The sequence below is a fragment of the Heptranchias perlo genome, unplaced genomic scaffold (assembly GCF_035084215.1).
Source record: "Heptranchias perlo isolate sHepPer1 unplaced genomic scaffold, sHepPer1.hap1 HAP1_SCAFFOLD_360, whole genome shotgun sequence".
Taxonomy (NCBI): Eukaryota; Metazoa; Chordata; class Chondrichthyes; order Hexanchiformes; family Hexanchidae; genus Heptranchias; species Heptranchias perlo.
The window spans coordinates 206,211-232,052 of record NW_027139372.1 but is presented as its reverse complement, the minus strand read 5'-3'; the positions used below and the strand labels follow the sequence as shown (position 1 = coordinate 232,052).

At 55.9% G+C, this 25,842-nt stretch overlaps 1 protein-coding gene across 1 annotated transcript in view; it reads left to right on the top strand.

Moving 5' to 3' along the window:
* The window catches only part of LOC137311569 (MAP kinase-activating death domain protein-like), a 150,407-nt gene that overhangs the window by 31,030 nt on the left and 93,535 nt on the right, over positions 1-25,842 (top strand). Inside the window, 7 exon segments of the mRNA XM_067978700.1 lie at positions 1,868-2,103; positions 6,597-6,753; positions 11,545-11,648; positions 21,155-21,231; positions 21,234-21,347; positions 22,059-22,315; positions 24,382-24,525. Of these exon segments, the coding sequence (XP_067834801.1) occupies positions 1,868-2,103; positions 6,597-6,753; positions 11,545-11,648; positions 21,155-21,231; positions 21,234-21,347; positions 22,059-22,315; positions 24,382-24,525 (1,089 nt within the window).

Genomic DNA, 25,842 nt, shown 5'->3' with positions numbered 1-25,842 from the left:
GTGCCGGAGGACTGGAGGATTGTAAATGTTACACCCCTGTTCAAAAAAGGGGAGAGGGATAAACCCGGCAATTACAGGCCAGGCAGCCTAATGTCGGTGATGGGGAAACTTTTAGAGACAATAATCCGGGACAAAATTAATTGGCACTCGGAAAAGTCTGGGCTAATAAATAAAAGTCAGCACTGATTTGTTAAAGGAAAATCGTGTTTGACTAACTTGAGTTTTTTGATGAAGTAACGGAGAGGGTTGATGAGGGTAGTGTGGTTGATGTGTATACGGACTTTCAAAAGGCGTTTGATAAAGTGGCACATGATAGGCTTGGAAGCAAAATTAAAGCCCATGGGATTAAAGGGACAGTGTCAGTGTGGATATGAAATTGTCTAGGGGACAGAAAGCAGAAAGTTGTGGTGAACGGTTGTTTTTCAGACTGGAGGGAAATATTCAGTGGTGTTCCCCAGGGGTCAGTTATTAGGACTACTGCTCTTTTTGATAAATATTAATGACCTGGACTTGGGTATAGAGGGTATAATTTCAAAGTTTGCAGATGACACGAAACTCAGAGGATAGTAACAGACTTCTCTCTTTTTTTTCCTGTTTGTTTTTTTGTTGAATGTGTGTTCGGGGGTTCTGTAGGTGACACCTCTCTGTCTGAACACGGTGATTGCCTTGGCAATGGGCAGTTTCAGGGGCAGTCTGTAAACACCATGTATTGTTCGATATGTATAAATGCGTACGCTTCAAGGAGCTCTTGACATTTACCTGAGGAAGGAGGAAGCCTCCGAAAGCTTGTAGATTTCAAATAAAAATTGTTGGACTATAACTTGGTGTTGTAAAATTGTTTACAATTGTCAACCCCAGTTCATCACCGGCATCTCCACATCAAGACTTCAGGAGGACAGAGACAGACTGGTGAAATGGGCAGATACGTGGCAGATGCAATTTAATGCAGAGAAGTGTGAAGTGATACATTTTGATGGGAAGAATGAGGAGAGGCAGTATAAACTAAAGGGCACAATTTTAAAGGGGACGCAGGGACAGAGAGACCTGGGGGTGCACATACTCAAATCTTTGAAGGTGGCAGGACAAGTTGAGAAGGTTGTTTTAAAAAAAACATTTGGGATCCTGGGCTTTAATAATAGAGGCACAGAGTACAAAAGCAAGGAAGTTATGCTAAACCTTTATTCTCTGTTCGACCACAACTGGAGAATTGTGTCCAGTTCTGGGCACCGCACTTTAGGAAGGATGTGAAGGCCTTAGAGAGGGTGCAGAAGAGATTTACTGGAATGATTCCAGGGATGAGGGACTTCAGTTACATGGATAGACCGGAGAAGCTGGGGTTGTCCTTCTTAGAGCAGAGAAGGTTAAGGGGAGATTTGATCGAGGTGTTCAAAATCATGAACGGTTTTGATAGAGTAAATAAGGAGAAACTGTTTCCAGTGACAGGAGGGTCGGTAACCAGAGGACACAGATTTAAGGTGATCGGTAAAAGAACCAGAGGGGAGATGAGGAAAGATTTTTTTACACAGTGAGTTGTGATGATCTGGAACTCACTGCCTGAAAGGGCGGTGGAAGCAGATTCAATAATAACTTTCAAAAGGGAATCGGATAAATACTTGAAGGGAAAAATTTTACTGGGCTACTGGGAAAGAGCAGAGGAATGGGACTAATTGGATAGTTCTTTCAAAGAACCGGCATAAGCACGATGGGCCGAATGGCCTCGTCCTGTGCTGTACCCACTATGATGGTGTGTGTGTGTGTGTGTGTGTCCATCCATGTGCCTGTCTGTGCTGCCCACATTGTCTATGTTGAGCTGAGCTGCCTTCTTGCTGCTATTTAACCTTACTGTACTTCCTTCCTCGGTTCTCAGGGTTGCCATGGTGCGGTTCTTCAATTCCCCCAACGTGTTGCAGGGTTTTCTGGCCCATACCCGGACCCTCAGACTCTTCCCCCGGCCCGTCGTTGCGTTCCAGGTCAATTCCTTCCTGGCGTCCAGACCCAAGCAGTCGCTGTTCACGGAGAAGTTGGCTCGGACTCAGGCCGTGGAGTATTTTGGGGAATGGTCTCTGAATCCCACCAACTACACCTTCCAACGGATCCACAACAGTGAGTGAGGGAGGGTGGGGGAGGCACTGCTGCTTGATGGAACACCCGTGAAGGGTTGTGGGAGTGTTCGTCTGCACCCAGTGTGGGCCAGCCAGCGGAGACTGGACCTGTCACTGTGTGTGTCCCATCAGAGAGAGTCGGGTGCTGCATGGAGGGAGAAGGTTCAGTGCTCCCTCTCCACCATACTGGGCTCTCAGTCCTTGTCTTTGAGCCTAATGGAACATAGGAACAGGAGGAGGCCATTCAGCCTCTTGAGACTGTTCCGCCTTCAGTTAAATCGTGGTTGATCTGTATCTTAACTCCATTTACCCACCTTGGTTCTGTATCCCTTAATACCTTTGACTAATAAAAATCTACCGACCTCAGTCTTGAAAGCTCCAATTGACCCCCAGCATCTACGATCTTTTGTGGAGAGAGCTCCAGACTTCCACTACCCTTTGTGTGGAAAAAGTGCTTCCTGATTTCACCCCTGAACGGCCTAACTCTAATTTTAAGGTTCTGCCCCCTTTTTCTGGATTCCCCCACCAGAGGAAGTAGTTTTTCTGTATCTGCCCTATCGAATCCTTTTAACACTTTGAACACCTCAATTAGATCACCCCTTAATCATCTATATTCGAGGGAATACAAGCCTCGTCTGTGCAACCTGTCTGCGTAATTTAACCCTTTTAGCCCCGGTATCATTCCTGAATCTGCACTGCACCCCCTCCGAGGCCCATATATCCTTCCTGAGGTGCGGTGCCCAGAACTGAACACAATACTCCAGGTGGGGTCTAACCAGAGCTCTGTACAGCTGGAACATCACTGCCCCCCACCCCCCCCCCTTAGTATTCCAGCCCCCGAGAGAAAGGACAACATTCCATTACTCTTTTTCATTATTTTGTGTACCTGTCCTCGAGCTTTTAGTGATTTGTGTACTTGGGCTCCCAAATCCCTTTGGGATCTCTAATGGATGCTTAAAGCAGAGATTCCCGTGGGGGGCAAGGCGTGCTGAGTGTATTTGGGTGGGAGGGGGGGGGGCGGGGGTGGTGTGAGGAGGTCGCTCGTTGTCACTCAGACAGGTAATGCCTGCAATACGTATTGTCTCCATTTGTGGCGCTGTAGCCCTCCCCTCACCTCTGAGACACCCCCTCCAAAGAGTTCCAGCTTACAGGTACTTTCAATACTCCTCCGCTTAAATGTTTCCTTCAGTTAACAAAAAAAAAACAGTTGTCTGCCTTCTGGTTTGTACCTATGTGCTGCATAAATTTATTTTTTAGAAGTGCTCATGAGCCCTGGAGCCCCTGCTCCCACAGAGAATTAAAGAGCAAGTCAATTTAAAAACCTGTTAAATGGTTCTGCAGCTCTGTGGAGCGGTCGTTTCCTGTCCCTGCGTTGAAGTCGTCACGGTCCCAAGGGATGTTTAAAGGGAATCGATACCAGAACTAAGAGGTTACACCTATCGGGAAAGACTGAGCAGGGACTCGTTTCTTTAGCATAGGGAAGGCTGAGGGGTGATCCGGATCTTTAAGACTATGAAAGGATTTGGTAGGGTAGATGTGGAGAAGATGTTTCCACTCGTGGGGGAGGCCAGAACTAGGGGGCCATAAATATGATAGTTACTAATAAATCCAATCGGGAATTCAGGAGAAACTTATTTACCCAGAGAGTGGTGAGAATGTGGAACTCACTACCACAAGGAGTAGTTGAGGCGAATAACATAGAGGCATTTAAGGGGAAGCTGGATAAACACATGAGGGAGAAAGGAATAGAAGGGTATGCTGACAGGGTGAGATGAAGGAGGAAAGAAGTCTGATAAATGGCCCTCCTTTTAAAAACCGGCCCTCACCTCAAAAATGTCTCTCTTGCCCAGTACTCTGCACCTTTCAGGAAAGTTTCTTTGTCCATACTTGGATTTTATGATGCTGCTTGTTTGGCACCATCTTAAATTGAGAAGTAAATTATAATGGTGTCTACACTCCCGGGTCCTCGATGTTTACACAAAATATTCAACTTATGTTTGACCTCCTTAGAAGCAACCCAACGATTCGTGGCTCCCTGTCCCATCCCCAAACACCCTGAGCACAGGCCTGTCTGGAGAGGGTCGTTGATCCCCCACCCGGCTCACATCCCCCACCCGGAGAGAGCAGAGGTCCGCAGTTTCCCCCTCAGTGAAGGTGCTCGCACAGTCACGGGGGGATGATGCTTCACCAGAAGCGAGAGAGACCCCCGTTTACACCAGGGAACGGATCTGAGGAACTTCCCCACCTGTGAGTTCTACTTACGTGATTGGACTTCATGTTAAAACCCAAAAGTGTACGGGAGCAGAATGAAACCAGCTACAGTATTTCAGGTTACCAGTTATATCTGCACTGACATTAATATAAAAATACTGTTTCTTAAACAGGTGGGGGCTGAATGGGACATGAATCTCTGAAGAGGGGGGGGCTCAGCAACCCCTGTTTTAAAGGAACGTGCACCCGTAGTGTCTGGCTGACTTCTCCCTGTGCATGGAGGATGACTTGTGATTGAGTGCTCAGTGTGCTTCCCATCATTGTCTCCCCTCGTTAGAACCAGCCAGTTTCTTCACTAAATCTCTGTTGGACTGGGGGGTTGGGCGGGTTGGACTGGGGGGTTGGGCGGGTTGGACTGGGGGGTTGGGCGGGTTGGACTGGGGGGTTGGGCGGGTTGGACTGGGGGGTTGGACTGGGGGGTTGGACTGGGGGGTTGGACTGGGGGGTTGGACTGGGGGGTTGGACTGGGGGGTTGGACTGGGGGGTTGGACTGGGGGGTTGGACTGGGGGGTTGGACTGGGGGGTTGGGCGGGTTGGACTGGGGGGTTGGGCGGGTTGGACTGGGGGGTTGGGCGGGTTGGACTGGGGGGTTGGGCGGGTTGGACTGGGGGGTTGGGCGGGTTGGACTGGGGGGTTGGGCGGGTTGGACTGGGGGGTTGGGCGGGTTGGACTGGGGGGTTGGGCGGGTTGGACTGGGGGGTTGGGCGGGTTGGACTGGGGGGTTGGGCGGGTTGGACTGGGGGGTTGGGCGGGTTGGACTGGGGGGTTGGGCGGGTTGGACTGGGGGGTTGGGCGGGTTGGACTGGGAGGTTGGGCGGGTTGGACTGGGGGGTTGGGCGGGTTGGACTGGGGGGTTGGGCGGGTTGGACTGGGGGGTTGGACGGGTTGGACTTGGGGGGTTGGGCGGGTTGGACTGGGGGGTTGGACTGGGGGGTTGGGCGGGTTGGACTGGGGGGTTGGGCGGGTTGGACTGGGGGGTTGGGCGGGTTGGACTGGGGGGTTGGGCGGGTTGGACTGGCGGGTTGGGCTGGCGGGTTGGGCTGGCGGGAGGGGCGGGCGGGGCGGGGCGGGCGGGCTGGGCGGGCGGGTTGGGCGGGGCAGGCGGGTTGGGCGGGAGGGTTGGGCGGGGCGGGCGGGGCGGGCGGGTTGGGCGGGCGGGTTGGGCGGGCAGGTTGGGCGGGGCGGGCGGGTTGGGCGGGCGGGTTGGGCGGGCGGGTTGGGCGGGCGGGTTGGGCGGGCGGGGCGGGCGGGCGGGGCGGGCGGGCGGGGCGGGCGGGGCGGGCGGGCGGGGCGGGCGGGGGGGGTTGGGCTGGGCGGGTTGGGCGGGGCGGGCGGGGGGGGGCGGGCGGGGGGGGTTGGGCTGGGCGGGTTGGGCTGGGCGGGTTGGGCTGGGCGGGTTGGGCGGGTTGGGCTGGGCTGGGCGGGGCGGGCGGGCGGGGGGGTTGGGCGGGCGGGTTGGGCGGGGGGGGATGGAAGACAGGAAAACTGATGAACTTTTCAAGACTGAGATGAATGGATTTTTATTGGGTCAGGGTATCAAGGGATATGGAACACAGGCGGGGAAATGGAGTTGAGGTACAGATGAGCCGTGATCAAATAGAATGACAGAACAGGCTCAAGGGTTTGAATGGCCTCTTCCAGTTCTTATGTACGAAACATACGAAAATGACAGGCAGGGAAAGACCAGCTGCTCATTCATGATGTGTGGAGCACCCCGACCCGCCCGCTGCCCCCCCCCCCGACCACCCCCCAACCACGATGTGAGGAGCACCCCGACCCACCCACTGCCCCCCCCCCCCGACCACCCCCCAACCACGATGTGAGGAGCACTCTGACCAGACACTGCCTCTGCCCCTCACCCACAGCTATGTAATCTCAAGGGAGGGGCAAAAAATCCAGAGAAAAACCCAGGGCCAGTAAGGGGGAAAATAAACCTGGAACATTCCTTTCCAAACCCCTCAGGCTGTTGAGACCAGTCCAGCCGATCACATGGACCGTGTGTTACAGTAACTGTTAATCCACTTACCCTCCATATGATGCAATTTCAGCCCCAGTCCGTAACTGGTCCAGATACCACCGAAAGGCATGCAGAGACTCTGCACCCACCACACCACATCTGTTTTAATCCTGGTGTCTAACTCCAGTTACTGAAGGGAGGGTCTGTTTTAATCCTGGTTTTCTGTACAGACTAGAATAGATCTGGTTTTGTTTCTCTTTAACCAGACGTGTTTGACCCAGCTCTGATTGGAGACAAGCCCAAGTGGTACGCCCATCAGCTTCAGCCCATTTATTACCGTGTCTACGACAGTAACTCGCAGCTCGCCGAGGCCCTCAACATTCCCATCGAGAAAGACGATGGCTCTGAGCCGACAGACGACAGGTTAGTTTGGATCTGAGTGGAAATCCCTCCCCCTCCCCCTCCCCCTCCCCATTCACTGCACCCAAGCCCTAGGGAGCAGACCTGACGGGTGACTCGCCCAAACGATTCAGTTAACACAAATAAAATCCTGCAGAACCTGAAAATACTGAGACGGTCAGGCAGCACCTGTGGAGTCAGTCAGTCGAAGCTTGGTATTTGAGGTGGGGACCTCCCGACTGAACTCCCTGATGGTCGGTCTGTACCCTTGGTATTTGGGGTGGGGACCCCCCGACTGAACTCCCTGATGGTCGGTCTGCACCCTTGGTATTTGGGGTGGGGACCTCCCGACTGAACTCCCTGATGGCTGGTCTGCACCCTTGGTATTTGGGGTGGGGACCTCCCGACTGAACTCCCTGATGGTCGGTCTGCACCCTTGGTATTTGGGGTGGGGACCTCCCGACTGAACTCCCTGATGGCTGGTCTGCACCCTTGGTATTTGGGAATGGGGACCTCCCGACTGAACTCCCTGATGGTCGGTCTGCACCCTTGGTATTTGGGGTGGGGACCCCCGACTGAACTCCCTGATGGTCGGTCTGCACCCTTGGTATTTGGGGTGGGGACCTCCCGACTGAACTCCCTGATGGTCAGTCTGCACCCTTGGTATTTGGGGTGGGGACCTCCCGACTGAACTCCCTGATGGTCGGTCTGTACCCTTGGTATTTGGGGTGGGGACCCCCCGACTGAACTCCCTGATGGTCGGTCTGCACCCTTAGTATTTGGGGTGGGGACCTCCCGACTGAACTCCCTGATGGTCAGTCTGCACCCTTGGTATTTGGGGTGGGGACCCCCCGACTGAACTCCCTGATGGTCGGTCTGTACCCTTGGTATTTGGGGTGGGGACCTCCCGACTGAACTCCCTGATGGTCAGTCTGCACCCTTGGTATTTGGGGTGGGGACCTCCCGACTGAACTCTCCTGATGGTCGGTCTGTACCCTTGGTATTTGGGGTGGGGACCTCCCGACTGAACTCCCTGATGGCTGGTCTGCACCCTTGGTATTTGGGGTGGGGACCCCCCGACTGAACTCCCTGATGGCTGGTCTGCACCCTTGGTATTTGGGGTGGGGACCCCCCGACTGAACTCCCTGATGGCTGGTCTGCACCCTTGGTATTTGGGGTGGGGACCCCCCGAGTGAACTCCCTGATGGCTGGTCTGTACCCTTGGTATTTGGGGTGGGGACCCCCCGACTGAACTCCCTGATGGCTGGTCTGCACCCTTGGTATTTGGGGTGGGGACTTCCCGACTGAACTCCCTGATGGCTGGTCTGCACCCTTGGTATTTGGGGTGGGGACCTCCTGACTGAACTCCCTGATGGCTGGTCTGCACCCTTGGTATTTGGGGTGGGGACCCCCCGACTGAACTCTCCTGATGGTCGGTCTGCACCCTTGGTATTTGGGGTGGGGACCTCCCGACTGAACTCTCCTGATGGTCGGTCTGTACCCTTGGTATTTGGGGTGGGGACCCCCCGACTGAACTCTCCTGATGGTCGGTCTGTACCCTTGGTATTTGGGGTGGGGACCCCCCGACTGAACTCTCCTGATGGTCGGTCTGTACCCTTGGTATTTGGGGTGGGGACCCCCCGACTGAACTCTCCTGATGGCTGGTCTGTACCCTTGGTATTTGAGGTGGGGACCTCCCGACTGAACTCCCCTGATGGCTGGTCTGCACCCTTGGTATTTGGGAATGGGGAGCTCCCGACTGAACTCTCCTGATGGCTGGTCTGCACCCTTGGTATTTGGGGTGGGGACCCCCCGACTGAACTCCCTGATGGTCGGTCTGCACCCTTGGTATTTGGGGTGGGGACCCCCCGACTGAACTCCCTGATGGTCGGTCTGCACCCTTGGTATTTGGGGTGGGGACCTCCCGACTGAACTCCCTGATGGTCGGTCTGCACCCTTAGTATTTGGGAATGGGGACCTCCCGACTGAACTCTCCTGATGGCTGGTCTGCACCCTTGGTATTTGGGAATGGGGACCTCCCGACTGAACTCCCTGATGGCTGGTCTGCACCCTTAGTATTTGGGGTGGGGACCCCCCGACTGAACTCCCTGATGGCTGGTCTGCACCCTTGGTATTTGGGAATGGGGACCTCCCGACTGAACTCCCTGATGGCTGGTCTGCACCCTTGGTATTTGGGGTGGGGACCTCCCGACTGAACTCCCTGATGGCTGGTCTGTACCCTTGGTATTTGGGGTGGGGACCTCCCGACTGAACTCCCTGATGGTCGGTCTGTACCCTTGGTATTTGGGGTCGGGACCTCCCGACTGAACTCCCTGATGGCTGGTCTGCACCCTTAGTATTTGGGGTGGGGACCCCCCGACTGAACTCCCTGATGGCTGGTCTGCACCCTTGGTATTTGGGGTGGGGACCTCCTGACTGAACTCCCTGATGGCTGGTCTGCACCCTTAGTATTTGGGGTGGGGACCCCCCGACTGAACTCCCTGATGGCTGGTCTGTACCCTTAGTATTTGGGGTGGGGACCTCCCGACTGAACTCCCTGATGGCTGGTCTGCACCCTTGGTATTTGGGGTTGGGACCCCCCGACTGAACTCCCTGATGGTCAGTCTGCACCCTTGGTATTTGGGGTGGGGACCTCCCGACTGAACTCCCTGATGGCTGGTCTGCACCCTTGGTATTTGGGGTGGGGACCCCCCGACTGAACTCCCTGATGGTCAGTCTGCACCCTTGGTATTTGGGGTGGGGACCTCCCGACTGAACTCTCCTGATGGCTGGTCTGCACCCTTGGTATTTGGGAATGGGACCTCCCGACTGAACTCCCTGATGGTCAGTCTGCACCCTTGGTATTTGGGGTGGGGACCTCCCGACTGAACTCCCTGATGGCTGGTCTGTACCCTTGGTATTTGGGAATGGGACCTCCCGACTGAACTCTCCTGATGGCTGGTCTGCACCCTTGGTATTTGGGGTGGGGACCTCCCGACTGAACTCCCTGATGGCTGGCCTGCACCCTTGGTATTTGGGAATGGGACCTCCCGACTGAACTCCCTGATGGCTGGTCTGCACCCTTGGTATTTGAGGTGGGGACGTCCCGACTGAACTCCCTGATGGCTGGTCTGCACCCTTGGTGTCAACCTGCTTTTTTCTTCCACCAGATTCGTTGTCATCTCCAGCTTGTTCTGCCATGCCCGTTTTTCATACTCCCACTTCTACCTGACCTCCTTTATCTATTCACCCACTCTGTGTCTCCTGTATGTCTTTGAATTCTCTCATTTTACAATCCTTTTGTCTCCTGCTAACAACTCCCATTCATATAGAGCCTTTAAAACATCCCACGGCGCTTCACAGGAGCGATTATCAAACAAAATTTGACATTGAGCCATATAAGGAGATATTAGGACAGGTGAGCTAGGTTTTAAGAAGCATCTTAAAGGGGTAGAACGGCAGAGAGGTTTAGGGAGGGAATTTCCAGAGCTCAGAGCCTAGGCAGCTGAAGGCACGGCCGCCATTGGTGGAGCGATTAAAATCGGGGATGGACAAGAGGCCAGAATTGGAGGAGGTTACAGAGATCTCGGAGGGTCGTAGGGCTGGAGGAGGTTACAGAGATCTCGGAGGGTTGTAGGGCTGGAGGAGGTTACAGAGATCTCGGAGGGTCGTAGGGCTGGAGGAGGTTACAGAGATCTCGGAGGGTTGTAGGGCTGGAGGAGGTTACAGAGATCTCGGAGGGTTGTAGGGCTGGAGGAGGTTACAGAGATCTCGGAGGGTCGTAGGGCTGGAGGAGGTTAGAGATCTCGGAGGGTCGTAGGGCTGGAGGAGGTTACAGAGATCTTGGAGGGTCGTAGGGCTGGAGGAGGTTACAGAGATCTCGGAGGGTCGTAGGGCTGGAGGAGGTTACAGAGATCTCGGAGGGTCGTAGGGCTGGAGGAGGTTACAGAGATCTCGGAGGGTCGTAGGGCTGGAGGAGGTTACAGAGATCTCGGAGGGTTGTAGGGCTGGAGGAGGTTACAGAGATCTCGGAGGGTCGTAGGGCTGGAGGAGGTTACAGAGATCTCGGAGGGTTGTAGGGCTGGAGGAGGTTACAGAGATCTCGGAGGGTTGTAGGGCTGGAGGAGGTTACAGAGATCTCGGAGGGTTGTAGGGCTGGAGGAGGTTACAGAGATCTCGGAGGGTCGTAGGGCTGGAGGAAGTTACAGAGATCTCGGAGGGTCGTAGGGCTGGAGGAGGTTACAGAGATCTCGGAGGGTTGTAGGGCTGGAGGAGGTTACAGAGATCTCGGAGGGTCGTAGGGCTGGAGGAGGTTACAGAGATCTCGGAGGGTCGTAGGGCTGGAGGAGGTTACAGAGATAGGGAGGGCCGAGACCACGGAGGGATTTGAACACAAGGATGAGAATTTTAAAATCGAGGTGTTCCCGGACCGGGAGCCAATGTCGGTCAGCGAGCACAGGGGGTGATGGGGGAACGGGACTTGGTGTGAGTTGAATGTGCTTATGTCACTTCTGCCATTTAACCATGACCAAGCACTTTATGGGCCATTCTATGTCTTTCCTGTATGTGTCCTTTTATTTTTACTTTTCCACTCCTTTTGCCCCCTTGTTCTGTTCCTTTTGACATGCTTTACACCTGTAATATCTTCCAGCCCCGAGGGAGAGTCTATGATCACAAATGTTGACTGAGTCTCTGCCTCTCCACAGACACTGCCTGACCTGCTGAGTGTTTGAAAGGATTCCTTCTGACGGCTGTGCTGCGTGCTGGTGTGTGCCCTCCGGTGTGTGTTGCTGCTAACTCTCGTCTCTCTTACAGTGGCAGTGACAGCGTGGAGTACGATGACTCCAGCTCCTCCTACTCCTCCCTGGGAGACTTTGTGAGTGAGATGATGAAGTGTGACATCAAAGGGGACACGCCCAGTGAGTACCCAATGTGACGACATTAACACCCGTGCACTCGGCACCCCCGGGGCGAGCCAGCCCTCCACACCCTGCCACGAGTCACGTGCTCTCCGTCCCCACTGCGCTGCTGTGCCGCGCAGATAATGCCAGTTCCGGCGCAGAGTGCCAGCTGCCAGCCTGCCCCTCGGCGAGGTGATGGAGTCGGAGATTCTCGACTGTGAAGGGAATTGATGAAACTTACTCGGGTCAATTATTCACCGTGGTAATGGGCTTGTGAGTTACAAATGAGGACGGTGCAGGTAAATAGGGAAGTCAGGAGGGACTTGTTCACCCAAACGGGAACCCAGATAAGGAATTGGTTACCAGGGAAGGACATGGAAGTGGACAGTGTAAATGGGGTTGAGAGATGAACAGATGTGTTCCGGAGAGAGAAGGGATTGGGGGATATGGGGGAGTAGGTGGGATTGATGGATATGGGGGGGTATGGGGATTGGGGGATATGGTGGGGTATGGGGATTGGGGGATATGGTGGTGTATGGGGATTGGGGGATGTGGGGGGGTATGGGGATTGGGGGATGTGGGGGGGTATGGGGGTTGGGGGATGTGGGGGGAGTCTGGGGATTGGGGGATATGGTGGGGTATGGGGATTGGGAGTATGGGGATTGGGGGATATGGGGGGAGTATGGGGATTGGGGGATGTGGGGGGGTATGGGGATTGGGGGAAGTGGGGGGGGTATGGGGATTGGGGGATGTGGGGGGGTATGGGGATTGGGGGATGTGGGGGGGTATGGGGATTGGGGGATGTGGGGGGGGTATGGGGATTGGGGGATGTGGGGATTGGGGGATGTGGGGGGGTATTGGGATTGGGGGATGTGGGGGGAGTATGGGGATTGGGGGATGTGGGGGGGGTATGGGGATTGGGGGATGTGGGGGGAGTATGGGGATTGGGGGATATGGTGGGGTATGGGGATTGGGGGATATGGTGGGGTATGGGGATTGGGGGATATGGTGGGGTATGGGGATTGGGGGATGTGGGGGGAGTATGGGGATTGCGGGATATGGTGGGGTATGGGGATTGGGGGATATGGTGGGGTATGGGGATTGGGGGATGTGGGGGGGGTATGGGGATTGGGGGATGTGGGGGGGGTATGGGGATTGGGAGTATGGGGATTGGGGGATGTGGGGGGGGTATGGGGATTGGGGGATGTGGGGGGGGTATGGGGATTGGGGGATGTGGGGGGGTATGGGGATTGGGGGATGTGGGGGGGGTATGGGGATTGGGAGTATGGGGATTGGGGGATGTGGGGGGGGTATGGGGATTGGGGGATGTGGGGGGGGGGTATGGGGATTGGGGGATGTGGGGGGGGGTATGGGGATTGGGGGATGTGGGGGGGCGTAGGTGGAATTGGGGGATGTGGGGGGGGTATGGGGATTGGGGGATGTGGGGGGGGGGTATGGGGATTGGGGGATGTGGGGGGGCGTAGGTGGAATTGGGGGATGTGGGGGGGCGTAGGTGGGATTGGGGGATGTGGGGGGGCGTAGGTGGAATTGGGGGATGTGGGGGGGGCGTAGGTGCGATTGGGGGATAGTGGGGGGGCGTAGGTGGGATTGGGGGATAGTGGGGGGGCGTAGGTGGGATTGGGTGATAGTGGGGGGGCGTAGGTGGGATTGGGGGATATGGGTGAGTAGGTGGGATTGGGGGATGTGGGGGGGCGTCGGTGGGATTGGGGAATGTTGGGAGGGGGGTAGGTGGGATTGGGGAATGTTGGGGGTGCGGAGGTGGGATTGGGGAATGTTGGGAGGATGGTAGGTGGGATTGGGGAATGTTGGGGGGGTAGGTGGGATTGGGGAATGTTGGGGTAGGTGGAATGAAGGGATAGTGGGGGGAAGTGCGGCCATGACGTAGATTGGAGGCGGAGCTGAATGAGGGAATGCTGGAACAGAACGTGCCTCGTGAGTTGTCACGGTGTGTTTGTGAATGTGCCTCGTGAGTTGTCACGGTGTGTTTGTGGACGTGCCTCGTGAGTTGTCACGGTGTGTTTGTGAACGTGCCTCGTGAGTTGTCACGGTGTGTTTGTGGACGTGCCTCGTGAGTTGTCACGGTGTGTTTGTGGACGTGCCACGTGAGTTGTCACGGTGTGTTTGTGAACGTGCCTCGCCAGTTGTCACGGTGTGTTTGTGAACGTGCCTCGCCAGTTGTCACGGTGTGTTTGTGGACGTGCCTCGCCAGTTGTCACGGTGTGTTTGTGAACGTGCCTCGCCAGTTGTCACGGTGTGTTTGTGAACGTGCCTCGCCAGTTGTCACGGTGTGTTTGTGAACGTGCCTCGCCAGTTGTCACGGTGTGTTTGTGAACGTGCCTCGCCAGTTGTCACGGTGTGTTTGTGAACGTGCCTCGCCAGTTGTCACGGTGTGTTTGTGAACGTGCCTCGTGAGTTGTCACGGTGTGTTTGTGAACGTGCCTCGTGAGTTGTCACGGTGTGTTTGTGGACGTGCCTCGCCAGTTGTCAGTGTGTTTGTGAACGTGCCTCGTGAGTTGTCACGGTGTGTTTGTGAACGTGCCTCGCCAGTTGTCACGGTGTGTTTGTGAACGTGCCTCGCCAGTTGTCACGGTGTGTTTGTGGACGTGCCTCGCCAGTTGTCACGGTGTGTTTGTGGACGTGCCTCGTGAGTTGTCACGGTGTGTTTGTGAACGTGCCTCGCCTGTTGTCACGGTGTGTTTGTGAACGTGCCTCGCCAGTTGTCACGGTGTGTTTGTGAACGTGCCTCGTGAGTTGTCACGGTGTGTTTGTGAACGTGCCTCGCCAGTTGTCACGGTGTGTTTGTGGACGTGCCTCGTGAGTTGTCACGGTGTGTTTGTGAACGTGCCTCGCCAGTTGTCACGGTGTGTTTGTGGACGTGCCTCGTGAGTTGTCAGTGTGTTTGTGAACGTGCCTCGTGAGTTGTCACGGTGTGTTTGTGAACGTGCCTCGTGAGTTGTCACGGTGTGTTTGTGGACGTGCCTCGCCAGTTGTCAGTGTGTTTGTGAACGTGCCTCGTGAGTTGTCACGGTGTGTTTGTGAACGTGCCTCGCCAGTTGTCACGGTGTGTTTGTGAACGTGCCTCGCCAGTTGTCACGGTGTGTTTGTGGACGTGCCTCGCCAGTTGTCACGGTGTGTTTGTGGACGTGCCTCGTGAGTTGTCACGGTGTGTTTGTGAACGTGCCTCGCCTGTTGTCACGGTGTGTTTGTGAACGTGCCTCGCCAGTTGTCACGGTGTGTTTGTGAACGTGCCTCGTGAGTTGTCACGGTGTGTTTGTGAACGTGCCTCGCCAGTTGTCACGGTGTGTTTGTGGACGTGCCTCGTGAGTTGTCACGGTGTGTTTGTGAACGTGCCTCGCCAGTTGTCACGGTGTGTTTGTGGACGTGCCTCGTGAGTTGTCACGGAGTGTTTGTGGACGTGCCTCGCCAGTTGTCACGGTGTGTTTGTGGACGTGCCTCGTGAGTTGTCAGTGTGTTTGTGGACGTGCCTCGCCAGTTGTCACGGTGTGTTTGTGGACGTGCCTCGTGAGTTGTCAGTGTGTTTGTGGACGTGCCTCGTGAGTTGTCACGGTGTGCTTGTGGACGTGCCTCGTGAGTTGTCACGGTGTGTTTGTGAGCGTGCCTCGTGAGTTGTCACGGTGTGTTTGTGGACGTGCCTCGTGAGTTGTCACGGTGTGTTTGTGGACGTGCCTCGTGAGTTGTCACGGTGTGTTTGTGAACGTGCCTCGCCAGTTGTCACGGTGTGTTTGTGGACGTGCCTCGTGAGTTGTCAGTGTGTTTGTGGACGTGCCTCGTGAGTTGTCAGTGTGTTTGTGGACGTGCCTCGTGAGTTGTCACGGTGTGTTTGTGAATGTGCCTCGCCAGTTGTCACGGTGTGTTTGTGGACGTGCCTCGCCAGTTGTCACGGTGTGTTTGTGAACGTGCCTCGCCAGTTGTCACGGTGTGTTTGTGAACGTGCCTCGTGAGTTGTCACGGTGTGTTTGTGGACGTGCCTCGCCAGTTGTCACGGTGTGTTTGTGAACGTGCCTCGCCAGTTGTCACGGTGTGTTTGTGGACGTGCCTCGCCAGTTGTCACGGTGTGTTTGTGGACGTGCCTCGCCAGTTGTCACGTTGTGTTTGTGAACGTGCCTCGTGAGTTGTCACGGTGTGTTTGTGGACGTGCCTCGCCAGTTGTCACGGTGTGTTTGTGAACGTGCCTCGTGAGTTGTCACGGTGTGCTTGTGGACGTGCCTCGTGAGTTGTCACGGTGTGCTTGTGGACGTGCCTCGCCAGTTGTCACGGTGTGTTTGTGGACGTGCCTCGCCAGTTGTCACGGTGTGTTTGTGGACGTGCCTCGCCAGTTGTCACGGTGTGTTTGTGAACGTGCCTCGTGAGTTGTCACGGTGTGTTTGTGGACGTGCCTCGCCAGTTGTCACGGTGTGTTTGTGAACGTGCCTCGCCAGTTGTCACGGTGTGTTTGTGGACGTGCCTCGTGAGTTGTCACGGTGTGTTTGTGGACGTGCCTCGCCAGTTGTCACGGTGTGTTTGTGGACGTGCCTCGTGAGTTGTCACGGTGTGTTTGTGAACGTGCCTCGTGAGTTGTCACGGTGTGTTTGTGAACGTGCCTCGCCAGTTGTCACGGTGTGTTTGTGAACGTGCCTCGCCAGTTGTCACGGTGTGTTTGTGAACGTGCCTCGTGAGTTGTCACGGTGTGTTTGTGGACGTGCCTCGTGAGTTGTCACGGTGTGTTTGTGAACGTGCCTCGTGAGTTGTCACGGTGTGTTTGTGGACGTGCCTCGCCAGTTGTCACGGTGTGTTTGTGAACGTGCCTCGTGAGTTGTCACGGTGTGTTTGTGAACGTGCCTCGTGAGTTGTCACGGTGTGTTTGTGGACGTGCCTCGCCAGTTGTCACGGTGTGTTTGTGGACGTGCCTCGTGAGTTGTCACGGTGTGTTTGTGAACGTGCCTCGCCAGTTGTCACTGTGTGTTTGTGGACGTGCCTCGTGAGTTGTCACGGTGTGTTTGTGAACGTGCCTCGCCAGTTGTCACGGTGTGTTTGTGAACGTGCCTCGCCAGTTGTAACGGTGTGTTTGTGGACGTGCCTCGCCAGTTATCACGGTGTGTTTGTGGACGTGCCTCGCCAGTTGTCACGGTGTGTTTGTGGACGTGCCTCGTGAGTTGTCACGGTGTGTTTGTGGACGTGCCTCGTGAGTTGTCACGGTGTGTTTGTGAACGTGCCTCGTGAGTTGTCACGGTGTGTTTGTGAACGTGCCTCGCCAGTTGTCACGGTGTGTTTGTGGACGTGCCTCGTGAGTTGTCACGGTGTGTTTGTGGACGTGCCTCGCCAGTTGTCACGGTGTGTTTGTGGACGTGCCTCGTGAGTTGTCAGTGTGTTTGTGGACGTGCCTCGTGAGTTGTCACGGTGTGCTTGTGGACGTGCCTCGTGAGTTGTCAGTGTGTTTGTGAACGTGCCTCGCCAGTTGTCACGGTGTGTTTGTGAACGTGCCTCGTGAGTTGTCACGGTGTGTTTGTGGACGTGCCTCGCCAGTTGTCACGGTGTGTTTGTGGACGTGTCTCGCCAGTTGTCACGGTGTGTTTGTGAACGTGCCTTGCCAGTTGTCACGGTGTGTTTGTGGACGTGCCTCGCCAGTTGTCACGGTGTGTTTGTGAACGTGCCTCGTGAGTTGTCACGGTGTGTTTGTGGACGTGCCTCGCCAGTTGTCACGGTGTGTTTGTGAACGTGCCTCGCCAGTTGTCACGGTGTGTTTGTGAACGTGCCTCGTGAGTTGTCACGGTGTGTTTGTGGACGTGCCTCGCCAGTTGTCACGGTGTGTTTGTGAACGTGCCTCGCCAGTTGTCACGGTGTGTTTGTGGACGTGCCTCGTGAGTTGTCACGGTGTGTTTGTGGACGTGCCTCGCCAGTTGTCACGGTGTGTTTGTGGACGTGCCTCGCCAGTTGTCACGGTGTGTTTGTGGACGTGCCTCGCCAGTTGTCACGGTGTGTTTGTGAACGTGCCTCGCCAGTTGTCACGGTGTGTTTGTGAACGTGCCTCGCCAGTTGTCACGGTGTGTTTGTGAACGTGCCTCGCCAGTTGTCACGGTGTGTTTGTGAACGTGCCTCGCCAGTTGTCACGGTGTGTTTGTGAACGTGCCTCGCCAGTTGTCACGGTGTGTTTGTGAACGTGCCTCGTGAGTTGTCACGGTGTGTTTGTGGACGTGCCTCGTGAGTTGTCACGGTGTGCTTGTGGACGTGCCTCGCCAGTTGTCACGGTGTGTTTGTGAACGTGCCTCGTGAGTTGTCACGGTGTGTTTGTGGACGTGCCTCGCCAGTTGTCACGGTGTGTTTGTGAACGTGCCTCGCCAGTTGTCACGGTGTGTTTGTGGACGTGCCTCGTGAGTTGTCACGGTGTGTTTGTGAACGTGCCTCGCCAGTTGTCACGGTGTGTTTGTGGACGTGCCTCGTGAGTTGTCACGGTGTGTTTGTGAACGTGCCTCGTGAGTTGTCACGGTGTGTTTGTGAACGTGCCTCGCCAGTTGTCACGGTGTGTTTGTGAACGTGCCTCGCCAGTTGTCACGGTGTGTTTGTGGACGTGCCTCGTGAGTTGTCACGGTGTGTTTGTGAACGTGCCTCGTGAGTTGTCACGGTGTGTTTGTGGACGTGCCTCGCCAGTTGTCACGGTGTGTTTGTGAACGTGCCTCGTGAGTTGTCACGGTGTGTTTGTGGACGTGCCTCGCCAGTTGTCACGGTGTGTTTGTGAACGTGCCTCGCCAGTTGTCACGGTGTGTTTGTGAACGTGCCTCGTGAGTTGTCACGGTGTGTTTGTGGACGTGCCTCGCCAGTTGTCACGGTGTGTTTGTGAACGTGCCTCGCCAGTTGTCACGGTGTGTTTGTGGACGTGCCTCGTGAGTTGTCACGGTGTGTTTGTGGTCGTGCCTCGCCAGTTGTCACGGTGTGTTTGTGGACGTGCCTCGCCAGTTGTCACGGTGTGTTTGTGAACGTGCCTCGCCAGTTGTCACGGTGTGTTTGTGAACGTGCCTCGCCAGTTGTCACGGTGTGTTTGTGAACGTGCCTCGCCAGTTGTCACGGTGTGTTTGTGAACGTGCCTCGCCAGTTGTCACGGTGTGTTTGTGAACGTGCCTCGTGAGTTGTCACGGTGTGTTTGTGGACGTGCCTCGTGAGTTGTCACGGTGTGCTTGTGGACGTGCCTCGCCAGTTGTCACGGTGTGTTTGTGAACGTGCCTCGTGAGTTGTCACGGTGTGTTTGTGGACGTGCCTCGCCAGTTGTCACGGTGTGTTTGTGAACGTGCCTCGCCAGTTGTCACGGTGTGTTTGTGGACGTGCCTCGTGAGTTGTCACGGTGTGTTTGTGAACGTGCCTCGCCAGTTGTCACGGTGTGTTTGTGAACGTGCCTCGCCAGTTGTCACGGTGTGTTTGTGGACGTGCCTCGTGAGTTGTCACGGTGTGTTTGTGAACGTGCCTCGTGAGTTGTCACGGTGTGTTTGTGGACGTGCCTCGCCAGTTGTCACGGTGTGTTTGTGAACGTGCCTCGTGAGTTGTCACGGTGTGTTTGTGAACGTGCCTCGTGAGTTGTCACGGTGTGTTTGTGAACGTGCCTCGCCAGTTGTCACGGTGTGTTTGTGAACGTGCCTCGCCAGTTGTCACGGTGTGTTTGTGGACGTGCCTCGTGAGTTGTCACGGTGTGTTTGTGAACGTGCCTCGTGAGTTGTCACGGTGTGTTTGTGGACGTGCCTCGCCAGTTGTCACGGTGTGTTTGTGAACGTGCCTCGTGAGTTGTCACGGTGTGTTTGTGGACGTGCCTCGCCAGTTGTCACGGTGTGTTTGTGGACGTGCCTCGTGAGTTGTCACGGTGTGTTTGTGAACGTGCCTCGCCAGTTGTCACGGTGTGTTTGTGGACGTGCCTCGTGAGTTGTCACGGTGTGTTTGTGAACGTGCCTCGCCAGTTGTCACGGTGTGTTTGTGAACGTGCCTCGTGAGTTGTCACGGTGTGTTTGTGAACGTGCCTCGTGAGTTGTCACGGTGTGTTTGTGGACGTGCCTCGCCAGTTGTCACGGTGTGTTTGTGGACGTGCCTCGCCAGTTGTCACGGTGTGTTTGTGGACGTGCCTCGTGAGTTGTCACGGTGTGTTTGTGGACGTGCTCGTGAGTTGTCACGGTGTGTTTGTGGACGTGCCTCGTGAGTTGTCACGGTGTGTTTGTGAACGTGCCTCGTGAGTTGTCACGGTGTGTTTGTGAACGTGCCTCGTGAGTTGTCACGGTGTGTTTGTGAACGTGCCTCGTGAGTTGTCACGGTGTGTTTGTGAACGTGCCTCGCCAGTTGTCACGGTGTGTTTGTGGACGTGCCTCGTGAGTTGTCACGGTGTGTTTGTGGACGTGCCTCGCCAGTTGTCACGGTGTGTTTGTGGACGTGCCTCGTGAGTTGTCACGGTGTGTTTGTGAACGTGCCTCGTGAGTTGTCACGGTGTGTTTGTGGACGTGCCTCGCCAGTTGTCACGGTGTGCTTGTGGACGTGCCTCGTGAGTTGTCACGGTGTGCTTGTGGACGTGCCTCATGAGTTGTCAGTGTGTTTGTGAACGTGCCTCGTGAGTTGTCACGGTGTGTTTGTGGACGTGCCTCGCCAGTTGTCACGGTGTGTTTGTGGACGTGCCTCGCCAGTTGTCACGGTGTGTTTGTGAACGTGCCTCGCCAGTTGTCACGGTGTGTTTGTGGACGTGCCTCGCCAGTTGTCACGGTGTGTTTGTGAACGTGCCTCGTGAGTTGTCACGGTGTGTTTGTGAACGTGCCTCGCCAGTTGTCACGGTGTGTTTGTGAACGTGCCTCGCCAGTTGTCACGGTGTGTTTGTGGACGTGCCTCGCCAGTTGTCACGGTGTGTTTGTGGACGTGCCTCGTGAGTTGTCACGGTGTGTTTGTGAACGTGCCTCGCCAGTTGTCACGGTGTGTTTGTGGACGTGCCTCGTGAGTTGTCACGGTGTGTTTGTGGACGTGCCTCGCCAGTTGTCACGGTGTGTTTGTGAACGTGCCTCGCCAGTTGTCACGGTGTGTTTGTGAACGTGCCTCGTGAGTTGTCACGGTGTGTTTGTGGACGTGCCTCGCCAGTTGTCACGGTGTGTTTGTGAACGTGCCTCGCCAGTTGTCACGGTGTGTTTGTGGACGTGCCTCGTGAGTTGTCACGGTGTGTTTGTGGACGTGCCTCGCCAGTTGTCACGGTGTGTTTGTGGACGTGCCTCGCCAGTTGTCACGGTGTGTTTGTGAACGTGCCTCGCCAGTTGTCACGGTGTGTTTGTGAACGTGCCTCGCCAGTTGTCACGGTGTGTTTGTGAACGTGCCTCGCCAGTTGTCACGGTGTGTTTGTGAACGTGCCTCGCCAGTTGTCACGGTGTGTTTGTGGACGTGCCTCGTGAGTTGTCACGGTGTGTTTGTGGACGTGCCTCGCCAGTTGTCACGGTGTGTTTGTGAACGTGCCTCGCCAGTTGTCACGGTGTGTTTGTGAACGTGCCTTTTAATTGCAGATGTTGACCCTCCGACCCACGCTGCCCTTGGTGATCCCAGTGAGATCGAGTTCCAGGGATATCAGAAATATCGGGACGATCCGACGACCAGGGGCTGGACAGTGAAAATTCCCTGGAGAGCAATCCTCTTCGTTCCAGCTCGAGTACGACAGCCAGCAGCAGTCCCAGCACAGTTATCCAGGGCACCAACCACGTAAGTATGCTGTTTGAAGATACAACCAAGGGATCGTCAGCAACACAAGGCTGTCGTGTCAGAGATGGCCCTTCAAATAAAGGCCTGCAGAATGGCTCTGCCAATGTGTCGCTATCTCGCTCACAGAGTGTCTGATCGGCGACACAAAGCCGATTAGTCTCCGTACCTCCTCCGTCTCAGAGCTCCTGGTTTGAGCACTGCTGCCGTATAACTGTATTCAGTCCTTGTGAGATGAGTCCCAGTGTTAATATTCATTCTTGGGATATGAGCATTGCTGGCAAGGCTGAGAATGATGGGTTTTGTTCGGCAAGCGTATTAAGAGATATGGAGCAAATGGAGTTCAGGTACAGATCAGATATGATTTAATTGAATCGTGTAACAGGCTCGAGGGGCTGAATGTCCTACTCCTGATCCGATGTTCCTTCCGAAGGCTGGCATTTATTGCCCATCCCTCGTTTCCCTTGAGAAGGTGGTGGTGGCCTTGTTGAACTGTTGCAGTCCGTGTGGCGAAGGTTCTCCCACGGTGCTGTCAATCTCTCTGCCGCCCGCCGGCCCTCCCGCCTCCGGCTCGCCCGCCGGCCCTCCCGCCTCCGGCTCGCCCGCCGGCCCTCCCGCCCGCCGGCCCGCCCGCCCCCGGCCCGCCCGCCTCCGGCCCGCCCGCCTCGATGAGGTTCCTCTGACTAACACCCTTTGCCTCTGCTCGGTCTACAGGAATCCATTGACTCAGTGGATGCAGATGAGAGGACACTGAGCTTCCACAACCATATCTCAGCTGCCTCGATCCAGGCCTTCGCCAAGGCCAGCTGTGAGCGGCGGGAGAGCGATGGCCTGTCCTCGGGCTCGGCCTGCCAGCGGGATTACGACAACCCCTACTTCGAGCCTCAGTATGGCTTCCCCGCCGAGGAGGGAGAGGACGAACAAGGGGAGAGCTACACCCCCAACTTCACTCAGAGCATCAACGGGAACCGGTGAGGATCCAGCGCTGCTCACGGAGACCATCACGGACCCCCCCCCAGATCACTGACATCAATCTCCCCATTCCCAGTGGGACCGCGGACCCCGGGAAGGGCAAGGGGGAGCCTCTCGCAGTAGATGGGTCAGTCTTGGACCATTGGCGCTGCCTCAGCCGACCAGCACGGGGGGTGGGGGGAAGGGCACGCCCCGCGAAGGAGGGCTGTGTTAGTGTGCGGTCTCTCCTCGGGTGCTGACACTCCAAGCCTGTAACTAGTGGCTCACAGCCTAATGCAGAGTGGTCCTGGCCATACCAGCGCTAAGAATCTTTGTTTGAACATCCTGATGAGGTCAAAGCCCTTCTTCAATCAGTCTGGCCCTGGCCATTGAATGCTGTGACAGCCCAGGTACTGGCGAGTCACAAACTGCACATTGTGAGAGGGGAGAGGAACACACCTGGGGAGGGGGGGAGAGGAACACACCTGGGAGAGGGGGAGAGGAACACACCTGGGGAGAGGGGAGAGGAACACACCTGGGGAGAGGGGGAGAGGAACACACCTGGGGAGAGGGGAGAGGAACACACCTGGGGAGAGGGGAGAGGAACACACCTGGGGAGAGGGGAGAGGAACACACCTGGGGAGAGGGGAGAGGAACACACCTGGGGAGAGGGGAGAGGAACACACCTGGGGAGAGGGGAGAGGAACACACCTGGGGAGAGGGGAGAGGAACACACCTGGGGAGAGGGGAGAGGAACACACCTGGGGAGAGGGGAGAGGAACACACCTGGGGAGAGGGGAGAGGAACACACCTGGGGAGAGGGGAGAGGAACACACCTGGGGAGAGGGGAGAGGAACACACCTGGGGAGAGGGGAGAGGAACACACCTGGGGAGAGGGGAGAGGAACACACCTGGGGAGAGGGGGAGAGGAACACACCTGGGCATCGGGGAGAGGGGGACAGGAACACACCTGGGCATCGGGGAGAGGGGAGAGGAACACACCTGGGCATCGGGGAGAGGGGAGAGGAACACACCTGGGCATCGGGGAGAGGAACACACCTGGGTATGGGGGAGAGGAGCACACCTGGGTATGGGGGAGAGGAACACACCTGGGTATGGGGGAGAGGAACACACCTGGGTATGGGGGAGAGGAACACACCTGGGTATGGGGGAGAGGAACACACCTGGGAGTGAGGGAGAGGAACACACCTGGGCGTGGGGGAGAGGAACGCACCTGGGCGTGGGGGAGAGGAACGCACCTGGGCGTGGGGGAGAGGGACGCGCCTGGGCGAGGGGGAGAGGGACGCGCCTGGGCGAGGGGGAGAGGGACGCGCCTGGGCGAGGGGGAGAGGGACGCGCCTGGGCGAGGGGGGGAGGGGGACGCGCCTGGGCGTCGGGGGGAGGGGGACGCGCCTGGGCGTCGGGGGGAGGGGGACGCGCCTGGGCGTCGGGGGGAGGGGGACGCGCCTGGGCGTCGGGGGAGGGGGACGCGCCTGGGCGAGGGGGAGGGGGACGCGCCTGGGCGTCGGGGGGAGGGGGACGCGCCTGGGCGAGGGGGAGGGGGACGCGCCTGGGCGAGGGGGAGGGGGACGCGCCTGGGCGTCGGGGGGAGGGGGAGAACAAAATTAGGGTTTAGTTACTACTGAGGAAGACTGCACCAAAATACAAGACAACATTAACAAACTTGCAGAATGGACGTGTAATTGGCAAATTAATTTCAATATTTTTAAGTGTGAGGTGGTGCATTTTGCTGGGAGGAATAAGGAGGCCACCTACTCACTGGAAAATAAGAGTCTAAATGGTTTAGGGATGCAAAGTGATCTGGGGGGACAGATACACAAATCACGAGAAGTAGTGACGCAGGTTAATAAGGGCATAAAAAGGCAAATCAAGCATTGGGGTTCATCTCGAGAGGGATAGAATTGAAAAGCAGGGAAGTTATGTTAAACTTGTCTAGAACCTTGGTTAGACCACACTTGGAGTATTGTGAACAGTTCTGGTCTCCATATTATGAAAGCATATAGAGGCACCGGAGAAGATGCAAATGAAATTGGCTCAGTGTTTATTGTAACTTCCAATGTTCCAGGACTCCGAAGCCACTCCGTCCTAATAGTCTGAGACTCCCAAGTGATTCTGAAGCAGAATCAGACTCACGGGCGAGCTCCCCGAACTCCACCGTCTCCAACAACAGCAGCGAGGGCTTCGGGGCATTCATGTCATTTGCCAGTAAGTGTTTATTAACACAGTGTGTGTAATACTTGGACACAGGATCAGTGTGTGTGATACTTGGACACAGGATCAGTGTGTGTAATACTTAGACACAGGATCAGTGTGTGTGATACTTAGACACAGGATCAGTGTGTGTGATACTTAGACACAGGATCAGTGTGTGTAATACTTAGACACAGGATCAGTGTGTGTAATACTTAGACACAGGATCAGTGTGTGTAATACTTAGACACAGGATCAGTGTGTGTAATACTTAGACACAGGATCAGTGTGTGTAATACTTAGACACAGGATCAGTGTGTGTAATACTTAGACACAGGATCAGTGTGTGTAATACTTAGACACAGGATCAGTGTGTGAGATACTTAGACACAGGATCAGTGTGTGTGATACTTAGACACAGGATCAGTGTGTGTGATACTTAGACACAGGATCAGTGTGTGTAATACTTAGACACAGGATCAGTGTGTGTAATACTTAGACACAGGATCAGTGTGTGTAATACTTAGACACAGGATCAGTGTGTGTGATACTTAGACACAGGATCAGTGTGTGTAATACTGAGACACAGGATCAGTGTGTGTAATACTTAGACACAGGATCAGTGTGTGAGATACTTAGACACAGGATCAGTGTGTGTAATACTTAGACATAGGATCAGTGTGTGTAATACTTAGACACAGGATCAGTGTGTGAGATACTTAGACACAGGATCAGTGTGTGAGATACTTAGACACAGGATCAGTAAGTGAAGTAATGTTCCTTTGTTAAATGGGGAATGGGGATGGATACATGAATTCATGTTCTATTAAATGGAATGGATTTACCATATGCGGGGACCGAGGGTATCACGAGTGTCGCACAAATTACCTTTGGCCCCTGACCCCGAGGGTATCACGAGTGTCGCACTGGGGCCCCTCTCCCCGAGGGTATCACGAGTGTCGCACTGGGGCCCCTCTCCCCGAGGGTATCACGAGTGTCGCACTGGGGCCCCTCTCCCCGAGGGTATCACGAGTGTCGCACTGGGGCCCCTCTCCCCGAGGGTATCGCGAGTGTCGCACTGGGGCCCCTCACCCCGAGGGTATCGCGAGTGTCGCACTGGGGCCCCTCACCCCGAGGGTATCGCGAGTGTCGCACTGGGGCCCCTCTCCCCGAGGGTATCACGACTGTCGCACTGGGGCCCCTCTCCCCGAGGGTATCACGACTGTCGCACTGGGGCCCCTCTCCCCGAGGGTATCACGAGTGTCGCACTGGGGCCCCTCTCCCCGAGGGTATCACGAGTGTCGCACTGGGGCCCCTCTCCCCGAGGGTATCACGA